General features: G+C 37.9%; 2 protein-coding genes across 7 annotated transcripts in view; one reads left to right on the top strand and one right to left on the bottom strand.

Moving 5' to 3' along the window:
• Positions 1-9,529: 9,529 nt before the first annotated feature.
• Positions 9,530-18,987, bottom strand: ENY2 (ENY2 transcription and export complex 2 subunit). 2 transcript variants are annotated; one of them, XM_011224292.3, is made up of 5 exons: positions 18,885-18,987; positions 17,326-17,402; positions 13,784-13,854; positions 12,398-12,472; positions 9,530-9,792 (listed from the first exon to the last, which is right to left on the bottom strand). In XM_011224292.3, exons 2-5 carry the CDS (start codon positions 17,391-17,393, stop codon positions 9,716-9,718), a joined length of 291 nt encoding a protein of 96 aa, XP_011222594.1. In that variant the 5' UTR covers positions 17,394-17,402; positions 18,885-18,987; the 3' UTR covers positions 9,530-9,715. The 2 variants fall into 2 exon arrangements, with proteins under 2 accessions (XP_011222594.1, XP_002918752.1); XM_002918706.4 differs by having other exon boundaries at positions 18,813-18,956.
• Positions 18,988-19,081: 94 nt separating this feature from the next.
• Positions 19,082-22,683, top strand: part of NUDCD1 (NudC domain containing 1) — a 70,964-nt gene continuing 67,362 nt past the window's right edge. For 4 of the 5 annotated variants that reach the window (XM_019799135.2, XM_002918705.4, XM_019799134.2 and 1 more), the window contains exon 1: positions 19,082-19,396. In XM_019799135.2, the coding sequence (XP_019654694.1) occupies positions 19,279-19,396 (118 nt within the window). In that variant the 5' untranslated portion in view covers positions 19,082-19,278. Of the gene's footprint in view, positions 19,397-19,416; positions 20,026-22,683 lie in introns of those variants that run through there. The other variant, XM_034668483.1, reaches the window with a different exon arrangement.

Raw genomic sequence — 22,683 nt, 5'->3', positions numbered from 1 at the left:
CCTACTGAAGGACGTCTTGGTTGCTTCTAAGTTTTGGCAATTGTGAGTAGAGTTCCTATAAATATCCATGTGCATTTTTTATGTGGATATACTTCTCAGCTTATTTGGGTAAATACCAAGGAGTGTAATTGCTGGATTGCATGGTTTAGAGTATGTTTAGTTTTGTAAGAAACCATCAAACTATCTTCCAAAGTAGCTGTACCATTTTGCATTCCCACCAGGAATGAATGAGGAGGGTTCCTCTTGCTCCACATCTCCCCCAGCATTTAACGTGTTCTGGATTTTGGTCACTCTGATAGATGTATAATGGTATCTCATCTATTTGCATATCCCTGATAACATAATGATGCGGATCAACCTTTCATATGCTTATTTGCCATCTGTATGTCTCCTTTGGTGGGGTCTTGGGCCCATGTTTTAATTGGGTTGTTTGTTTTTTTATTGTTGAGTTTAAGAAATTCCTTGTATATTTTGCATTACAGTCCTTAATCAGATATGCCTTTTGCAAATATTTTTTCCCAGTCTGTAGCTTGTCTTTTCAATTTCTTGACAGTGTCTTTTGCAGAGCAGAAGTTTTAAATTTGAACGAAGTCATATTTATCAATTAGTTCTTTCACAGATCATGCCAGACAGTGTTTTCATTTGTAAAAATTCTTACAAATAGCGCTTTCTTCATGCAAGAAAATCTCAAGATGAAAAGCTAGGATACTTCCCAAATGGAATTCCCATTTAACAAAATTATTTTTTCTAACGTTCTTTAAAATGGGAGAGACTGTAATTCAGCCGCATTTACTGAAAATGTTCAAGTTGGTCTTTGAACTGGAACAGAGGAAAATTGTTGGAGCAGGTGATGGAGAGGGTCTGACCACCGGTTGACTCACAAGCTAGACCCAGGCAATTGGAGGCTCCTCACTCCCTCCCCTGACCTTGGAATGCACACTCCGCCACCATTTCTGTGTCCTGGGAACAGTGGGAACAGGGATGAAGCCTTGAAAGAGTGAGGTGTTGAGACCAACTGGACTGTATACATCACTGAACCCAGTTAAGATCTCTGTATAAACTTTTAAGATTCTGGCGGGTAGTACAGAAATCTACGTGTTCTGCTGCTGCCCAAGACAATCCTCATATGTAAGTTCCCTTGCTTATTGAAACTTCCACTACTAATCTGGAGTGGCCTGCTCTTCCTTCTATCTCTCCTTGACCTCTGTGTAGAGAGGCTAATTTCAGATTTTACCTGGAAACTCCTAAGTTTGCAAATGAACAGAAATCTTAGGGAGGTTCTCATGTCAAATGTTTTCATTCAGGGTAGAATTATAAAAAATATCTTAAATTTTTGAAACAAGCAATGGAGGAATTGACAGCCTCACTGCTCCCCTGGAGTATGTGGCTGGAAGAATTCTTATTCTGTGAGTCGCTTTTAGAACTGACCAAGGCTATGGACAGGTTCAAAGATGGGAAAGTTGTTTTATTGTTCTGTTTTTTTATACAGATTATTTCTCCAAACAAACCTTCAATTAAAAAAAGAAAAAGCACTACACTCCTCCCATGATTTCAGTAATACTTGGTAATATATCCAGTATTCTTACCTTAATGGAAAAGGAAGCATCTCATGATGTCACCACTTTGTTTTTTTCACACAGACATACACTAGGAATTAAGACTATTCTTACAATCCTGAGAGAGGCTTTGCCAACAAGTATAAGAGTTATCAACATTATCCTCTGATAATCACTCTGAATAATGGAATTTAAAAATTTGTCAAGAAAAAGGATCAGAATATGAAGTACATCTTTATCAAATAGTTCACTGACTTTCCCAGAGAACAAGACTTAAATGCTTGTCTGAATTAAGGACAGTTGGCTTTAGTTTCTCTAAAAGAAAAGAAATTCCATGTTCAGAACACTTTGGAAAAAAAATGATTTATCTATGATTTGGCCCACCTGGCAGTTATTTTTAACCATATGAGCGAGATAAAGCTTTCATTTCAAGTCCATTGTGGTTTCTGCTTTAAAAAAAATTATAAGGTTTCTAGGATTAGCAACCAGTTAGGAATGCCGGACTTTGAAATGTTGGAGAAGGTGCTTCATCCTCAGATGACTGACTGTCGATTTCTTCAAAAAGAGAAATCCATGGACAATTGGAAACTATTGAGGATTATTTCAGAAGTTACTTTTATCTTGATACTATTAAAGCTGAACCACAGATCCACAATCCTTTTCTTTCTGATATACACTCTATTGAAAGTATTGTCCTAGACCACGATCTTTGATCTTAGGACCCAATCTTATTATAGTTGAAATCTAACTCAAAAAGCCTCTGAGAATCCTGGTGTTCTTTGAGACAAACTTTCCTGACCTTGCAAAGGGAGCTAAAGAAACTTTAATTCCATTTGCAAAAAAATATGTATCTTAGCTCATCAATATTTTTAGTACTTATAAGCATTAAAACAAAAATTTGAAATTGATGGAATGTCCAACATAGCATATATATATATGTGTGTGTATGTGTGTGTATATATATATATAATATGTATGTTTATGTATAATATATATTATTGTGTATATATAATATATATATATGTTGTCTGGTTGAACACCACCTCATGTTTAATGTTGTTATACAAGTTAAGAAATAAATAGCTTTTAAATTGATATTTTAAAAATAAGATATGATTTTAAGCTTGCCTATATTTAAAATGCATTGCCCTATTCTTGTGTTAATAAAGATAAATATCATGCATTTATTTTGAAATATATTTATAATTATATTTTAATATAGTTTCCTGTGTAACTCTAAGAATTTTTTTGGGCACTTAAATATATTATTAGAAAGACTTGATAGGCTTCACTTGAGTGCCAAAATAACACAAAACAGTCAAGAACCCCTGAGACAGAGGAGAACTTAAGGTCATATGATTGGGGTTTGAGAAGTCCAAGGTCTAGAAGAAGAGAAGTTAGCAGACACGGAGACAGCAGCCGTGAGTTAAGAAGAAGCAGGATAGTTTCGCAACATGAAAATNGGGGGGCACTTAAATATATTATTAGAAAGACTTGATAGGCTTCACTTGAGTGCCAAAATAACACAAAACAGTCAAGAACCCCTGAGACAGAGGAGAACTTAAGGTCATATGATTGGGGTTTGAGAAGTCCAAGGTCTAGAAGAAGAGAAGTTAGCAGACACGGAGACAGCAGCCGTGAGTTAAGAAGAAGCAGGATAGTTTCGCAACATGAAAATCAAGAGAAGAATGTGTCTGAGGAAGGGGAGTGGTCATTTGTTATACGTGCTGCCAAGAGGTTATTAACGTAACACTTTCTCTTGACCTTAATATCTTCAGTGGAATGGCGATTTCCGTAACCCCAAACTGAGTGAGTGAGTGGGAGAGGAGAAGTGGAGACAGTACCTGTGGACAATTCAGTTAAGAAGCTTTCCTTGCTTTGAATGGGAGCAAAGAAATGGGGCTGTTCCTTGAGGGAGCTCCGTGACCAAGACATGGTTTTTTATAAAAGATGCAAGTTACTGCTGGTAGGGTTGATGCAATACAGGGGGAAACTTCTGATGGAAAAGTCTAGAGATGAAAAACCTCAGGAGAGAAATTATTGAGAAAGAGAGAGTGCTGGAATTCAGAGCACAATGGAGGAAAGCCTGGAAGATTCAGGAAGGCTGGTAGCTTTGATGATGTGGTGATGCTGGGTTCTGGTCTGATTGCTGCTCTTCCTTGGTAGAGCATGAAGCAGCTGTTAGCGTGGAAGAGGAGTGTGAAACGGGCATTCTGGGGTGTGGGAAGTGTATACTAGGGAAGTGTAGTAGAGGTCTGGGGCAGTGAAACGTATTCATTTGAGATTTGTGACCATTATTTCCTTTAAAATTTTTATTTTGAAAAATTTCAATCCTGTTTGTGATAACTATACCCTTCCCTTAGATTCTATCATTCTCTCTCCATATTAAGTGTATACTTTTGTTGTTGTCATTGAACCATTTGAAAGTTAGTTACCACACAATACTTCATCCCTAAACACATCAATAGACAAAGTCATTCTTCATGGATACAAATGTAACACTCAGCAAATTTAAAACACTGATACTATAGCCAATATTTAAAATTTCTGAGTGTCCTAATAATATTCTTTATAATTTTATTTATCAAGACTGATATATTCCTTTAAAGACAAATGTCTCTGTTCTCTTTTTAACATAAAACAGTTCTTGACCTTCATTTCTTTCCTTTTACTCCCTTTTCAATTTTTTTTTATCTTTCATTCTTTCACGACATTAACATTTTTTGAAAGATTTTATTTACTTATTTGGCAGAGAGAAGGAGAGAGAGCACAAGCAGGGGGAACAGCAGGCAGAGGGTGAAGCAGGCCCCCCACTGAGCAGGGCGCCCATTGTGGGACTGGATCCTAGGACCCTGGGATCATGACCTGAGCCTAAGGCAGACACTTAACCAACTGAGCCACCCAGGCGTCCCCATGACATTAACATTTTTATAAGTCTAGGTTAACTGTCTTTCAGAATGTTGTAGTTGCTGTATTAGAATGGGACTTATCAGAAGGTTGTGTAATTTTCTTCAACAAAGTTCAGGTGATCAGAAGCATGCAGGGAGTAAGCTCTCAGGGTGGCTTCATTTAAGCAGAACTGTGTGTGATTGGGGAAAAAAAGGGTGAGAGAACTTAAGGGTGATTGTAAGAGAGTTGGAGTGATAAACCATCAACTCTAAATGGGTAAGAAGAGAATGAGAACATGGAAGGAGTGAGGATAATGATAAAGAAGTGATTAGGTGACTGGAGGTCTCTACAACGTCTCTGTAACATGAAAGAGTTGGGTCAGGAACATAGGAAAGGCAGCTGATCAGTGAATACGTCTGTGCTTTTTCACCATACAGGTCTGCTGAAAGCCCAGTGTTTATGCTTGGGGTAAATGTGGGAGATAGCAGCTACACACAAAACTATTTTAGGAACACCACTGCTAGAAGTGCAGCATATATTGTACATAAGGACTTGCGAAGTCCTTTACCGTAACTTCGACGTCATGTTATGCCTCCCAAGAAGAGCACTCGTGATTCTCATACTTTATCATCTTCTCAGCATCCCTAGCAGAAAGGAATCATGTTTTTGATAGGCAACTCTCAGGTAGGAGTTTTAAGTGACTAATGAAATCATGAAGTCCATCAATAGTCGCCCCGAGAAGAGAACCGGCGTACGCGCTCACGTGCCGTATTAGCCGAACTGAACGCTCCTCAGATTACACAATGTGTGTCACTACCCAGATCGCCTGCACGCCTCACAGGCTGGGGTTTAATGGACGTCTCTATTTCAGTTACTCTACATTATGCCTCTTATTTTGTCAAAGGCCAATTTTGATATTAGCAGCTTCCTAGAAAGGATATATTCTCAAAGATGTGCCCTCAACAAATCATTTTCCCTTAAGGAGATATGCAGTAACTGAAAGCCATTTATTAGCATTCAATTTTGGTGATCTCAGGCACAGAGCCAAAGCATTTATGAACGTGGTAAGTGCCGGCACCAATACCTGTATTTTATGAACAACGGAGCACCCTGAGTGCAGAATCCATCTGCCTTCATGAACTGACATTCTTTACCATTGTCGTCGTAAGCCAACGTCCATTGAATGTCTACAGGGTTTTGACACTATGTAATGTTCTATTTATACTTTCTTTTTTTAAACACTGACATTGTATGAAAAAGGAAAATATGAGTATTTTCCCCTCCTAAAAAGACTCTATAAAAAGAGGAGCACGATGACAGGGATTGAAGACACTGGAAATTTTCTTTCACTTTTTATTAGAAATTTACTATGATTCTTCGTCTTTTTTGATAAAATAGCTGAAAGAGAACTATTTCAGTCATGGCATATGCTGTTTTAATCAAACTGCTGCCTGAAACACTGAATTGGCTTCAGAAAATGATACCAGTAAAGTAACACATCTCACAGTAGCTTCATCTTAATTTATACCAGGAGCACATTCTGAGGTCCTCACATTAAGTTTTAATTCAATAACACTTCCATCTTGAAAAATCTGACTTGCTTGAATTGGAAATTAAGCTTGTTGAAATAACACTCTTCAATTAGAGAGAGCCCCAGGTAGAACCAAAATACGGGCTTCAAGTGCCCTCTGGTGGCTGACAGACAGAACAACCAAATGCAATTTGAAGTCTGGAATAAACAGGCACATGCCAAATTTCGTTCTCTATTGCATTTATTTATTAATTTCTTTAAAGGAACTTATCAAGAATTTATTCTGTTAGGCACTTAGGGTCAAAATATAAATGGTATACAGTCTATGTCATAGAGGAGTTAATAGTAGAATGAGGGTAAACGGACTACAGATAATTTCAACCCTCCCTGCTAAGTGCTACTATATTTATTCTATTCCAACCAAGATATGTTGGTTATCTTCAATCTTGTAGGTATTATCATAGTGATGTTATATAGAAATTCCTGAAAAATAAAAGCAGCTATTTTCCACATAGGGTGTAATTCATCTATCTATATAAATCTAGAAAACACATAGTAAATAATTATATATTTCTAGAGTTTCTCCTAGGAGTAACTCTAATCCATATTGCTTTTATGATTATCTTATTAATAGTAGTAACAGTTTTGTAATTATTTACATTCTTTCCAGATAATATTATCAGACCTATTATGCAGCAGAGTCAGTCTTACCTGATAGTTCAGTGTCATAGATGGAACTAGAACTCAAATTGCCTGACTGCACCTGTTAGTTTTCTTGGATTCATCCAATGACTTTTGTGTGGTTTCTAATGGTAATATGAAGGGTTTTATGAAGTCACTGAGTAATATGAAATATCCATTTACAATAAGGGTTAAAACACACACACACACACACACACACACACACACACACACACACGCTGGATCATTTCCAACATCAGCTACTGAGCAGCTGTCACAATTCTCAAGTTAGATGGAGATTTTTATCAAGTTATGAAAAGTCCCATATCCAATTACCAATCCCCAGTATCACCCAGGCCCTGGCTTGGCACTGCTCAAACAAATGATACACTCGTAACGCCAAAGCAAAGTGATTACATAAATAATTTAGTTGGATCTTCTTTAATCCTATACAAGAGAAGCTTCTAGTAATCTTAATTAGTATTTTACTCACCCAGTGCAGTTGTGTAACAGTATTCTCCTATTGAATTCCAGACATTGAGCATGGAATGGTACAAGATCTTTTAAAAAATGTATTCCTAGTTTACATAAATCAATGATGGGAGTCAATTGGTTGGTTTATTCGAAAGATACCAATGGTTCTAGATGCAAACAAGACATTCCTAAGAAGTCAAACCTTGAGGTGGTGGGCATAGGGTGGGCAGTTTTTGGCACTATCACTTTAAAACTATGTTCTTTCGTACTTTCAATTACTATATTTTCAATTCAACTTTCTTTGGTTCCATTTCAAAATATTTTGTTTTCATTTTCTCATTTTCCTTTTAAACTACTAAAATATCTTCATGAGCAATATTTTTTCACATACAGTACTATAAAGTAATATCTACTGTTCTTAACATTCCTGATGTACCATTTAAGACTGTTTCCTTCTTGATAACAGCAACAGAACAATAAATGTAACTATCATTGCTTTAAGATTGTTGCTTCATAAGAGATGAAATGAAACAAAAACTCCCTTGTGTAGGTCTTGTGATTTTGTGTGTGTGTGAGAGAGAGGTCATTCTACGTAATTAAGTCCAGTTAGTTCAAAGACTACACTTAAAATATAAATTCATCAGAAATATAAAATTGTATCTCTGGAACAGTAAACCAAAAATTAACACGAAGTCTTTTCTCAATGATACCCAATTGTATTTTTACCTTATTTCGTGTTCCCATAATGCTCATTCCCTTGTCCATCCATCTACAAATATGTATCATGCAAAGTCATAGAGTCGTTTCCTTCCCTCCAGGAGATGTATGCAAAGTTCAATAACCAGTGTAGTGAACACAAATTATGCACAGGTGCTTCTTGTGGAAGTGTGGTTGGGAATCTAAACCAGACAAAGGAATGTTGGAATGTTTTTGCAACAACTCAAGCTGAATTTTGAAGGTAAAGTAGGAATGAAAGAAGTAAAAGGGCTTTCTAGGTTTATGGACTTTTGTATTTAGGGATGAAATAACTTGATACTTTTGAGGACTCGTTAGAATAACTAGAAGTAAATGTCAGACCTGGTTGCTGTGGTCAGGCTTGAATTTTGCACTGCAAACTAAGAGCCACTGAGAAATTTCAGGTAGAATAAAATGAGGAGGCTTGACTTTTTGTTAAGGTCACTTAGGTAATAGTGTGGAAGAGTCATTGGAGGAAGCATGATACAACTATAGCAGGAAACATTAGGAGCCCGCTGCAATAATCTGTCTGAACTAAGGCAGTGGAGGGCAGAAGGGGACAACTGACAACCTTGCTACAAAGTGGTCCTTCATCAACTGCACAAGCATTGACTGGTCGCTTGTCAGAAACAAGAGAATGTTGTACCATACCTCTTACCTTCTGAATCAGTATTTTAACAAGCTCTGGTAATCTGTAGGTCTGGGAGGTACCACTCACAGAGATAAGAAACACAGTAGGGGCAGTTACTGGAGGAAAAGAAGTCACTATCCTAGGTGTGGTCAGTTTAGCTGTTTATGGAACATCCAAGAAAGCTGATCCATAGCAGTTGGGTATACGGGTCTGGAGGCTGGGTTGAAGTCTGGTTTGGAGAAACAATTTACCATTTATCAACAAGTTTGTATTTGAAGCCATGGTCCAACCCAAGTTTTCTGGGATTTGCCCAGGAAAAGTATATCATTAGTCAAGCAGAGGGCCCAGGAGGGAACACTAAGGAACACCATATCTGAAGTCCCATACAGCAAAAGGTATCCACAAGACACAGAAGGAACTTCCAGTAGTAGGAATACACAATGTGAGTAGTGGGAAGAAAGTTCCAAGTGGCAGGATGGTCAACATTCTCATTCCAGCAGAGGTCACATAAGAACAGACAAGAGTCCATTGGATTTGGCAATCTTGATGTCAGAATAAAGCTACAGGTGGAGATTATTTCCCATTAAGTTCTTTCTTGACCTTAGTATGTGGGGATGCAATTTAAAGTTTCTGCTCTCAAAGTTCAGATGAGTAGAGTATGTGAGAGGAGCTTGGTATGGAGCCAGTTTGCAAATGTTCTCTCTTCCAATAGGATGGTAAATTCTTTGAGGAATAGGAAGGCACATAAAGATGAGTAAGACCCAGTCCCAACCCTCAGCATTTATAACAAATCAGAAATAAGACATCTGTAGTACAAGATGGGACATGTATTATAAAATAGCAGAGATTCAAAAGAGGAATACACCACATCCAGACAGTAAGAAGAGCCTGCTTACTCCGCCTCAGTTGTTAGCACAGAGATATGTACATACTTAACACTTAAACTGTATTAATTGCTGAATTTTCCTCTGAACAAATCCGGTATATTATTAATAAAGTCCCTTTTATTCCAAAATCCAAGGAAACTTCAAACTCATTCATGAGATATTTATTAAAATAACACATTTAGGGAAAAAAATCAATACAATGTATACATCATTACTGAAAACTGTATACCATCATACAAAAAAGGATTTTATTTTGGGAAGTCGATTCCTAATTTATGGCAAGTTTTACTTTCAGAAATAAAACCACAAAACAACACAATCTAATTCAATCTTAAAGGCTGGCATGCTGAGCAAGGAATGTTCTTATTCTTTGTAGGAGCTCCTTCTTTACACTGTCAGGGACCAGGGCTGAAATACAAAAATAAAAATATAAGAGTAAGAAGATTCCAATTAATATATGTCAATTTGGTATTTGATATTTTATTCAGAATTAACAATAAAAAAATTTCATGAATAACCCATATGCCTCAAAAAAGAGATAAAGGTATCTGAAAAAATAAAATATATCTGCCAATTCATTGAGTGAACTATCCAATACCTAAATACACTAAATACACTGCACACTGACGAGAAAAAAATAAGACACATACTCCTTTAAACTAGGAGCGCAAAAGGCCTTTTTGAAGCACAGAGGGTTATAACAAATTGATAAATCTGATTTAATGCAACAATGACAATTTAATAAGTTGGTCAAAATCACCATAAACAAAGGCAAAAGACAAAAAGTGGGAAAACACTCACAGGACTGGGCTGATCTCTCACTACATTTCTCCAAATTGATAAGAAAAATCAGACTAATAGAAAAATGAGCAAAAGAGATGAAGAAAAGGCGAAACACAGTTCTTGAACATAAAAAGGCTGTAACTTCATAACTGAAATGTAAATTAAAACCACATTCAAACAGCATGTTTTGCCAATCATATTGGCTAAAAACCAAAGGTAATATCCTGTGTTGGCAAGATGGGAAAATTGGCTCTCTCATATTACCTGGTAGAGAACATAAATTGGTACCACACTCTTGGGAAGGTAATTTGGCAATACTGTATTGAAGTAAGTGCACAGACTCTGCTCAGCAAGGATGCAAAAATTGCAACAGGAGTTACACTTGTGGTATTTTTACTTCTTCAATTTTGAACCATGTGACCATTATCTATTCAGAGTATCAGATTAAAAAAAAAAAGGCCCTGCTCTTTGAAATTTTAATTAGAGCACCACTTGTAGTAATTTTGAAATACTATTAAATGTCAATAAACGAATTTAAAAAATGTCAATAAATGAATTTACACAATTTTTCCCCCTTTCTTGGCTACTAAAAAATAAGGACAATAGGAAATTAACTAAAACTTCTAATGCTTCTTGCTTATATCCAAAGGAAATGAAATATTTCACATACAGTTCAGTATTTGTATAGTGAATTCCACAAATAAATACACAAATTAAATAAGACACATACTCCTCTTTACAGATTTTTTAGTTTAAGCCTCCTAAAATAAAAGCCAGATAATTAATTCAAGACCACTGGAAATGTGATCAGTACATATATTAAACACACTTTTAATAAAAATTACAGTGATGGAAGTATAGATCACTTGCCTTGGAGTTGGGATAAGGTAAAACTATAAAAGGATAGCTTGAGGGAGCTTTTTGTGGGAAGGAGGGTCATTATATGAATCTGTACATGTGTATAAAATTCACAGAACTGCACACTAAGACGTGGTCATTTCTACTGTATTTTAGTTAAAAAAAGAAAATGAGTACTTATCTTGACTATAAAAGAACACTAAGAACATAAAAGATTTATTTTTATTTCTCTGTTCTGTATTTGCTCATTTTCTAGCAGTGCCGCTCTAAGGGATTGAAATGTCTAGGATACAAGTGTTGAAGGAGAAGCAAAGGAAATTTCTACCCTGTATAACCAGCTCCAAAATGTTAATAGCTTAAGCATAAATTACAGAAGGAAAATAGAAATTGGAGAAAATTATTTTAAAATGTAAATTAATGCAGGGAACAATAAATACTGCATTTTGTTTTGTTTTTCTTTTCCTGAGACATACTTAATGAAAAAGTCATGTTTTGTTTTTTAGCTGTAAACAGGCCTACGGATGGCTGGAAAGGACTCCAGGATTCTGTAGCTCTTTCCCAGCAGGTAGTTCAGAGAATTAGTATTTTCTAGTAATAATTTTCAAAGTTTTTTACTTTTACACTTAAATTTTTTTTTACTACTTCTGTGTGAGAAAATAGATGTTAGATGGATTATCTAATTTATCTGCTTCCACTTAAAATTACCAAAAGAAACCCTTTCCCAAAATAAGTGAAAATAATGTAACCACATCTGAGCTAACAATGTAATGTAGTTCTTAATATTTATTACATATCATCAATGTTAATATAGTAGTTCCTCGCTTTCCTTTGCCTTCTGTAAGGAAATGAAATGACGGTAGTGTGAATTTTAAATACAGATTACCCAGAACATGAAGTTTTAGAGCTACCAAATTCTTAATTTAGACACTTAAGAAGACAGAGCTTTACTTATTTTTAAAAAGAAAAGCAGCAGAAGAGCAATGACTCTGGGGCTGGAGTACAACTTTGAATCCTTAAGTAAGTGAAATCGGGCCATATCTAATAAAATTTATAAATCCTAGATTCAGGTGACACTTGCCTCTACAAAATCCCACATTTTAAAAATTATCTGTTTTAACAACCATTATCAACTTACATTTGTATACTGTCTTAGAGTGCAAAAATATTTTATACCTCTCATTTATTACTCAAGACTAGGCTAGAGAGGCAGGTAGACAATTATAGTCTTTCCCAATGAGGAAATGCAAGTACCCAAAGAATTTTGGAAAGGTTGTTTTTCTCTATAAAAAGAAAGAAAAGCTGAACCAGCAAGAGAGAGAAAAGAACCACGTCTTCAGCACACCTTTCCTTTCACACAATTTGTATTCCTTACCTCTGCCTTTTGGTGTGATTTCAGCCACCAAGTCATCAACAGTAACGTGTTCTAGTCCTTTTTCTTTAATTACCTCTTATGCAAAAGCAAAAAACAAATCATATCATTTAAAATCATTATCTGTAAGAAAGATTTTCATAGAGGAAGGGTTAAGATCATGTTTTTAGAGTGCAGACTGGTCTTTAAAAAAAAAAAGAGGACACTTCTTTTTTTCTTTTCTAATGAAGATTTAGTTCAACTTTAAACACATTAACCAGATCAAAATCTTAAAAGCCTATTCATCTCTCAGCTAATTAACCTGTAACTTAACAATTATTGTAACACTTTGAATGAATTTGAACTATAAGGTCAAATCTAATTATGTGTAAAAAGCTGGAAACTTGTAACTGTACAGATCTTATTTCACCATAATCATACCAGCTCTTGAATGTATGGAACGAGTAAAAAGCTATTATGTGAGTCTAACTTGTAATTTCATAGCCCAAAATTAAAGAATAGAACAACTCCTTTGTTCCTTTCTCTTCTCTAGGCTGGGCCAAAGGAAACAGAAGAGGGGAAGGAGTTAACATTTACTGGAACGCTATTATGTGCTGGGTGATTTATGGCATTTGATATTCATAACAATCTAATGGGCTGGGCATTTTTCCACATACTAGTGACCCAACTGAGGCTTAACATACAAGTGACCCAACTGAGGCTTAAGGTCTGTATGACCCCCAAAACTATGCTTTTTCTAATTTGCCACACTGCCTTCTTAGGATTAGTGATATAAACACTATTATCATTAATTGTAGAAACCATTACAATATAATGGGAGTTCACTGAAAATATCCAGAATTCCAGTATACCACAGCCAAGCCAGAAGAGACTCATCCTGATGACATGTATAATCTATCTAGAGGCATCACCATCGATAGCTCGCAATTTTACAAGCTTCCATTCTACATTTAAAAAAAAATAAGTATAATTACCTAAGAGCTTTTATAGGTAAAGTTTTCAAAAATAACACTGTTAAAGCCAGAAGATATAATTCCTATGGAGGCTGCCAATCATAGTGTTCAATTTGTTATAAAGTTAAAACCCAGGAATAACTGATGTTTCACTCTGAGTAGGCACACTGAAAAAGGTTGGAATGCATACTTTGATGCCAGAAAAAATCTTGCCTCACTTGTTTTAAGAAAAATACAAAGAAAATTTCTAAAGATTCAGGAATTATGTCTACCAAAAGGAGATGGGGAAATCACTACTAGAAGATTCAATTTTCTATCGGTTTAAAATTATGTTCGGCACTCAATAGATCTTAAAACACCGTCTATTATTTTCCTAGTGAACCCCAAGCCAACAAGAACAATGAAATTAGCTTATCTTGTAAATGAAACTGATTACCTTTACAGTGTGCCTTCAACTGGTCCTTCCAGCCACATTCAATTAATTTAGCTCTCAGCAATTCTTTGAGGCTGTTGAAAAAGAAAATGTTTTCATATTAAACTCTAACAAGGTGCAATATTTTAGATAGGAATGTTTGAAGCAAAAGCTCAAATGTTCAATTAAAAATTCCCTGCCTTCTAATCTCAAAAACTTTAACTGTGACCTAATCCTGGTTTTATTACTAAAGAATTCTTTGATCTTATGCAACTCATTTAAACTCTGGACTTCATTTTCATCATCAGTAAAACTAAAGGAAGTGGATAGGGTATGGTAATTCTCAAGAAACTCTACTCTCTGGCCTTCTCATACACTTCCTACTTACCTCCACCAACAGGAATATTGTGGGTCTTGTACAACTTCCAAATGGTGTTAGTTGAGCTTGAAGCAGCTGCACCTCAAAATCTTTCAACTCCAAAATCTATTCTTTGACTACAGATTCTTATCCTTTAGCTCTCTTACTTCCCCCATCATATCCCTCTCTAACCTCAAAACCTTTCCCCTCAATTTTTTCCAATAACCTTCTGAATTATATACTAAGTATGGTATTTCATTGATTCTAAGACTGTTTTTTCCCTACATTTCAACAATTCAGTAACTGGTATGCCTATCATAATTTAATTGGCAGTATCTTCTTTTTCTCTACTGGTAAAAAATAATAATAATAATAATGATGTGTATAGCAACTAATGGCATCAGGGGTGCAATAAAATATTTTCTTACCAATATTTTCTTATCCTTTTGCCATGCCCACTCTTACAAATCCTCAATCTTCAACCTAAATCATTTCTCAGAGCTTGAACATGTCATGTCCCAAACCAAACCACTTCTCTTTCAGTATTTTTAAACATTTGCTATGTGACATTTCCATCTTGGTATTTAATTAGGTCTTTCCATCTTAATAGGGCCAAAAAACCCAACTCCTGCTTCTCTCCCACTTCAACCTATTCTCCCTGTCAGAAAGCCATTGTCCATCCTAGTTCCTCAGGCTAGAAAACTTGGCATCCTTCACTCAGCAACTCTGTTAACACTATACATATAATCCATAGGAGTGATTCCTATTGGTTCCAGTTTTAAATACATACTACAATTCAAATGTTTTTCACCATCTTTGCCATTACTCCCCTAGTCCAAGCCACCTTCTTCTCTTGCCTGGACAGTCGAAGCCCCTAACTTGTTCCCCTGCTCCCTCCCTTATATACTTTGCTCTCCTTCCTCTGCCCAAAATGGTCTGGTGGCTTCCCAATTTACTTGAAATTCCAAATCTATGCTACAGCCTAAATAACCCTCCATCATCTTCCCCATCTCCAGCCATGCCTTTGACTATCTCTTCTTCTCCTCACCCAATTTATTCAGGCTCATGAGCTTTCATGTGGTCATCAAAATACCAGGCAAGCTCCTGCCTTGGGTCCTTGGCTCTTGGGAGTCCCCTCATTCCTTCATATCCTTTTGAGCTCTTATCAGTGAAGCCTTCTTTATTTATTTATTTATTTTGTCTCAAATACACACCTCATTATTCTCAGTTTTATTTTTCCTCTAGAACTTATCACCATCTACATAATACAGACTTATTGTCTGTCTTCTCTCATGTAAGCTCCATGAAAGAACAGACTTTATTTTGTTCACTGCTGTATCTCCAGCACCTTAACAGGACATAGCATATGGTAAAAACTCAGTAATTTTAAGCTGCATGAATGAACAAACAAATTAACAATAATAAATAACACCCTTTCCTCATTACTGCTAATACTACCCTCTCAGTTCCCCAATGCATTGTTCTGGATGTCTTCTTCCTCATTTCTCATATTTAGGGCTGCTTTTACTTTAAAAAATGGTAAGTTCTCCTTTCCTTTTTTTTTGCTGTTTTTCATTTTTAATCTGATATAATCTGCTAACACGTTCTTCTGTAATCTATCTCCAGACCTTCAAGTCTATCTTCCACATTGCCAGACTAATGTTTCTAAAAAGCAAATGTGATGTAGTCACTCCCCTTCTTAGGATCTTCTAACGACTCCCACCGCCCAAGGATAAAGTCAACAACGTATGTTTCTGCAAACCCATCACCCATTTTCCTGACCTTTCTTTGACACCACTCTTAGTGTAAGAAATCTGCATAGGGTTCCAAAAATGGAAATGAGACCTAGGCAAGGTTGACCACAACTGGCCTATGTACCTAAGTAAGATGGTAATCACGCCAGGTACTTTGCTGGAACTACTAGGAGAAAGGTAGTCTGAGCCAGAGGGATATGAATTCTGAACTGCTAATCTCTGCCACCTTGTGGGTAGAGTCTGCTTGAGAATAAAGCCAACACAGAGGAAAACAGAGCTGAGAAAGAAAAAGAAAGACATATTCTTGGTAACTATTTTTGAGTGCTTGGACCCAGTGGAGACTGAAGCAACTTCAAGCTCTAAACTTTGTACTTAGATGAGCTTATATATTTCACTGGTTAAACCAGTTTCTAAATTCTATCATTTACAAATGAAAGAATTCTGACTTCTACAAAATCCAGTCCTCTTGTCCACTGTTTAAGCAACATCACTTTCACACTTTACCTGCTAGCTTTAATTTTGTAGTTCCTCAGAACATTATCATGTTGTAACAAATCCCTGTGACTTTGCATTCTGTTCCATCTGCCTAGAATGTCTTCTGTCCTTTATTGGCTGGAAGAATGGCTAATCCTTTTCCCAAGTTGAAGTAACTCTTTTACTATTTTGTAACTGATTACCTTAACCCCCCCAGGTAGAGTTGAAAGATCCCTCCTATTCCTTATATATTTCTCTTATGCAATTTTTCACCCTGTTTCTGGAAGCCTTTCTTGATTCCTGAGTCTCTGTTTAGTACTTCCAAACCTGTTCATTCTTCAAATATTTACCCTGACCAATTATGTGCTAGGGATGATGCTGGGGATACAATGGTACTTCTACTGTCAAGGAATTTAGATTATAGTGGAGGACACAAACAAGCAAAGCCGGTGGTTATAATATAATGTGATTAAATGCTAGGCTAGAAGAAGGTATCTGGGACTTAACAGATTCCTGCAAGAGGCGATGTTTAAATTAAGACCTGAAAGATGAGCTAGAATTAAAGATCAGGGGAAGAAGAAATGTTTCAGAGAGTAGGAACAGCACATGCTGCTCTGAAGTTGAGAGTGTAGTAACTGAAACTGGTTCTACCACATTATCTCCCTGTTAAAAATTGGGTCGCATTCTGTTTTTAATTGTAGTTATTTGGGTATTTTTTTCTTTTCCATTAGATTATACATTCTTTGAGAGACAGTCATTCCTTGTTCATTTTTCTAGATGACTCACTTTCCTTTCAGCATGCAATATTGAACACACCTATTTTTTATAGATGTTAGGGATTGAAACTTTTGATAATCTCAATTTTCTGTAATTCCTTCCATTGACATCAGTTTTGTTCCTTAATATTTAGATTCTTACATATAGAGTAACTATAATTTAAAGATGTTAAACGTAGTTTATTAACACAATCTATAGCTTACCGTTCTCTTTCTCCAGTTTCTATCAACTTTTGGTTAATCGCTGCTCTCATCTGCGCATCTTTGTTCATCTTGCTAACCTGAACATCAACATGTATTTTCAGACACAGAACACATACAAAGCATTTTCTTCTAAGTCCTCCAGGTAAGCATCCCAACACATTTAACATTCTATCAACTGAAGGGATGATAAATTTCAACAATGTGTTAACAATGTCATTACTCTTAATATTATTTACTGCATCCCAAGAAGTCATACTGATTAACTCACTTTACAATTTTTTCCCCCACATACTCTTTATTAAGGGGTCTTTGGATAATAATAACTACTGTAACTTTTATGCAACACTATGTGCCAAGTACTGGGTTAACACATTGATTTTTTTTTTAACCTCATTTAATTCCCAAAACTTATTCTTTAATGTAAGAATTAACATAATTTGTATTTTACAATTGAGAAAACTGAGGCACCAAGATAGAAAGTGGTGAAGGCAGGATTTGAACTCATGTACTTTGAGCCCAGCAGCCCCAAAACACTTTAACAGCACATCATAACTGACTGCTAATCATTTCTGCACCTTAACTGCCTTCAAAATTTCGGGGAAGCCATATAACCTAAATACTAATAAAAGAATAAGCACTGTTGGTGAAAAATGAAAGTTACAGATTAGGCTCTAAGTGCTTTACTTTTCAGTAGGATGTACCCAGAATTACAACAGCCAAACTAGCTCCAATCCAAGTGTGTGTCTGTGTATGCTCTTCATCAAAGCTTGCTGGTAGGATAAGGGAAAAACAAATCTCAAACTAATTCCTAACTTAGAATATTCTCAATTTTCAGTGAAAAAAAAGACAAAACCAAAGTGATGCAGAAAGGAGAGGGAGGTTAGAATGTAACACTTGGAAACGGCTAACATTACTGCATATAATCTGTCACTAACTTGGGACCACTTTTTCTGTGTCCCATCTCGCCTATACGAAAACTCAAGCTGGCAATTGAGTTTTGAGTTGGGGAAAAAAAATTCTTTTGAGTGGAACAGGAAAAAGGAAGGGCTGAGAAAGGGCTGAGAAATGTTTTCCTGCGTAGCTGGAGGCTAACATTTTCAAAATAATTCTAAGGTCTGGTCGGTACCATTCCTAGAATATTGAGCTTGATCTCGCATTGGCCCCTAAAATACGGATAGTGACCTTGGACAAGTCAATTCTTAAAGGCCTCAGTTTTCTCACTGGTAAAACGAGGGCGCTAGGGGATCCCTCCCAGTACAGACATTCTTTGGGAAGACAGAATAGGGCGGAGACAGCGGGAGAGGCGGGAGGGGAGGAGCCAGAAAACAAAGCGTGGACTGGCTTCAGGCCAACTCCGGTTGCACGCCCTGTCGGAGAGCCCTACAGGCCCGCGAGCGCGGGTCAGGGAAGCTAACGAAAGACAGCACATCGAAAGGAGCCTGGGCTGGGCCCGGGTCCCGGCCCTGAGGACCACGGGCATAGCTCACCACCATCACCGCGGGCGAGGGCCGTCCCTTCCCAGCGACGAAATGACCCTTGCGCTGACGACCGTTACCTACCACACTCTTCGGCTGCCCGGACCTAGACCCTCAGTAGCTCGGGCACCTAAGCACACAGAAAGCTAAAACACGCATTTCCGGGGCGGGATCTCGCCACCCTGCCTATAAATGTGAGAATTTAACCGGCGCGGGCCGCCTCCTGGTTGCTCAGCCTTCTGGGTAACAGAGTCCAAGACCATGCTGTTGCGCGGGCGTTAAGTCTCCGAAAAACTACATAGCCCGGTATGCAACAGAGTCAACTTTCTCAGGGGCACTACATTCCCCAGAAGGCATCCCTCACCGCAGTGTTTTCTGGGATGGGAACCACGCCGCCTGCGAGCCTCGGTGCTACGAGCGAAGCGCGGACCTTTCAACAAGAGCTTTATTAATTCTCACGCTACGACTCAGGAAGACTATGGAGGTGGCTGCTAATTGCTCTCTGCGCGTGAAGAGACCTCTGTTGGATCCCCGTTTCGAAGGTTACAAGCTCTCCCTCGAGCCGCTGCCCTGTTACCAGCTAGAGCTTGACGCAGGTGGGAAGCGGCGGCGTCCCCTGGCACTCTAGTCCTTTCTCCTGTCGGCTGCCAGCGGCCGGACCCTTCCCTCATTTTCTTCCTTTCTGACTTGGGCAGGCCAAGCGACCGGGGCCTTCGCCCGGCCCGTCGGGCTTTGGTGGACCGAGGGTGGCCGCCCTGGAGACGGACGCCCGTCCCGGAACGCAGTGGGAGTCTCTTTCGCGCGGCTCTTAGGTAGCGAGACCCTGGGCGGGCGCTGGCTCGAGCGCCGGGCTCCAAGGTTCGTCAAGCGGCACGCGGCTGCTGCCTGGGCTCGGGTCGCCTGTCGGTCTCTGGCCTGGGCCCTGCTGCGGAGAAAACTCAGGACTTGTTTCGCTTTCGAGCATCCTCTGTAACCTTGTGCGCTGAGAAGCCACACCTCCTGGGAGGACCCCCAGCTCCTGTTTCCTCTGGCGGAGACCCGTTTCGTAGAAGAGAAACTCCATTGCAGTTCAGAGCATTTTCAGTTACCTAGGTGCTGTCAGACTAAGACATTATCATAGAGAACATCTCTAGAAAATTTTGAGGAAAAGTTGATTTAGTATCTACTCTTATGTTTGTTTTGTGTATCTGAGGCTGGCCAAAAAATTCATCCTTGTTCTTACGAGGTAATGAATGGCATTTTCGTTAAAGAGCCCAGAGATTTGCATTTTTAATATACACCTCTACTGGTTCTGGTGCATGTTGCGAAATTGAGAAATTTGAGAAATACTAATCTAGAGTTAAGAAATTTTATCAAATAAGTGTTTATTGATTTATAAAATTTGGAAACATCTGTTGAGAGCCTGTTTTATGTTACAAGTGGATTATCAAGATGAATATGATACAGTCTCTAACAGAAAAGTGCAGTTGGCTACTTGGGAAGAAAAATAGAAACATAATTACAAAACAGTGTGATAAGGCAGCGATTGGGTTATGTACAGAACATAATGGTAGTACTTAAGTTATCTTTCCAAACCAGCCTGGGCATCTGGGAAGGCTTCCTGGAGGAGTTGAGATCTAAGTTGAGTTTTGAAGGAGAGGTAAGAGTTGACTGGGGTGAGATAAAATGAGCTTAGCTTTTCTTTTCATTCCCTTCCTTTGCTTCTTCCACCCCACGTCAGTAATTGGTACCACTAGGTTTAGTTTGTGCATTAAAAAACCACTCAAGACCCAGTGGCTCAAAAGAGTACGTAATTATTGTTGCTCACAAGTCTACAAGTCAGGTAGGTGGTTCTTCTAGTAGTGGCTTGGACTCATTCCTGCATCTTTGTTCAGTTATGGATCTGCTTGGTGGCTCTGCTCATCTTGGCTGGACTTCCTCATATGTTTGGGGGTTCTCTGGCTGTAGACTGGTATAAGATTATTTCAGATGGTCTTTGCTTAGCTCTTCTCCCTGTGGTCTCTCATTTTTAGCAGGCTAACCTAGGCTTAATCCAAGAGAAAAGTAGCAGTGCCCAAGAGCTTTTTCAAGCTACTGCCTGGAATTAGTTTGCTGTTGTCCTATTGATCCAAACAAGTCATAAAACAAGCCTTAAGGTCAGTGTAGCAAGCTCATAGCGAAGGGCATAGATCCAGGGAGGCATAAAAAATTGGGACTATTATGCAAGTCTATATATAGTTGCTTATGTTGGTGTCATGGAATATTTCTTCTTATAGTGCGTCTATTCAGTTTGTCAGCAATACAGTAGCTCAAGATTTGACTTCGCCTTGCCTCTACCCTTCTCCAAATCACAGTTATCTCTTACCTGAACTATAGTAGTTTATTGACTAGCTTTCCCGCCATTCCATTCGCCTTCCTTCCATTCTCTGTAAAACAGTATCATCATAGTTTTTAATTTTGTATTTATTTGATATCCTGTTTCCTCCACTAGACTGTGAGCTCCATGAAGACAGTAATGTTTTCTTTTGCTTACTACTCAATCCCTAGTGCTTAGTATTGTAGGTGATAAATAAATAGAGTGGATGAAGAAAAGGAAGAGTTGTTATTGAGGCCATTCCCTTCCCGAGAAAGCATGAGCAATGGGAGAGAGTAAGTAGCTTGTGTGTAGGACATGGATGCGGTCCTGTATAGCTGGAGCAAAAAATCTGGGGAAGTAGAGACGACTTAGAAAAATAGGTGAGGGCACTGTTTGCCTTGTGGACTTTATCCACACCTCTGGTGTATGTGAGTCAGTGTTTCCCCAGACATTTTCTCAGGCCCTTACAATGAAAAATAAAGCTCAGTTGTCAAAGATTTGCCAACTTTTTAATTTGCTAAGTGGAGATGTTTCTTTTTTTTTGGTTTCAAGTTTATATTTAAATTCTAGGTAGCTAGCATACAGTGTAATATTGGTTTCAGGAGTAGAATTTAGTGATTCTTCACTTAAATATAACACCCAGTCCACATCACAAGTGCCCTCCTTAATGTCCATCAACCATTTAGCCAATGCCCCGCCCACCTCCCCTCCAGCAATGCTTAGTTTGTTCTTTATAGTTAAGAGTTCCTTATGGTTTGCCACCCTCTTTTTTCCCCCTTCCCGTATATTCATCTGTTTTGGTTTTTAAATTCCACATATGAGTGAAATCATATGGTATTTGTCTTGCTGTGGCTGACTTGTTTTGCTTGCCTTGATACATTCTAGCGTCCAAGTAGAGCTGTTTCTTAAAAACTGATGTCCTCACCCGTTCTTTCATAAGCAGAAGGATATTTTAACATAAAAAAAGCAGGAAGCAAACTTGCCCAATAGTCCTCTAAATTGAATACATTAACTTTATCAACAACTTGCTAAATTGTCCTTGTCCTCTCTTTTCACCATTGTTGGTTTGGGAGTCTGTGTTTGGGATGCACAATTGGAGGTGGTGAGGTGCCATTTAGGGTTTTAGGTATAGAGAAGAAATAGATTTAGAGATTGAATGGTTTAATCTTACGTTGTGTGGAGGTTGAATTTGGAAGATTGGAGGAATAGAGACAGGGAGACTAGTTTGGAGGCTTTTGCAATAGTTCGTGTGAGGGGCTTGCTTTAAGAATTGCTACCTGAGGAGGATGAGAGAGGTGAATTCCTTTAAAAACTGTCATTTCTAGAGATAGTGAGGTATGAGGGGTTCCTCTTGGCAACGTGATTTCTTTTATGCTACCCAAGGAGTTTACAGTTAATTCAGCAAAATGTTAGTGGATGGTGTGTGAAGCTGTGCATTTAGGATGTGAGGGTGAAGATGTGTTCTGGTTTCAAAGAGCTTGGAATACTAATTTATTTTTATTCTCTTGTTTTAAATAATGTTAGTAAATTGTTCTAAAGTTCCCTTTG

This window comes from Ailuropoda melanoleuca, chromosome 9 (assembly GCF_002007445.2).
Source record: "Ailuropoda melanoleuca isolate Jingjing chromosome 9, ASM200744v2, whole genome shotgun sequence".
NCBI lineage: Eukaryota > Metazoa > Chordata > Mammalia > Carnivora > Ursidae > Ailuropoda > Ailuropoda melanoleuca.
This window is presented reverse-complemented; position numbering and strand designations above follow the sequence as displayed.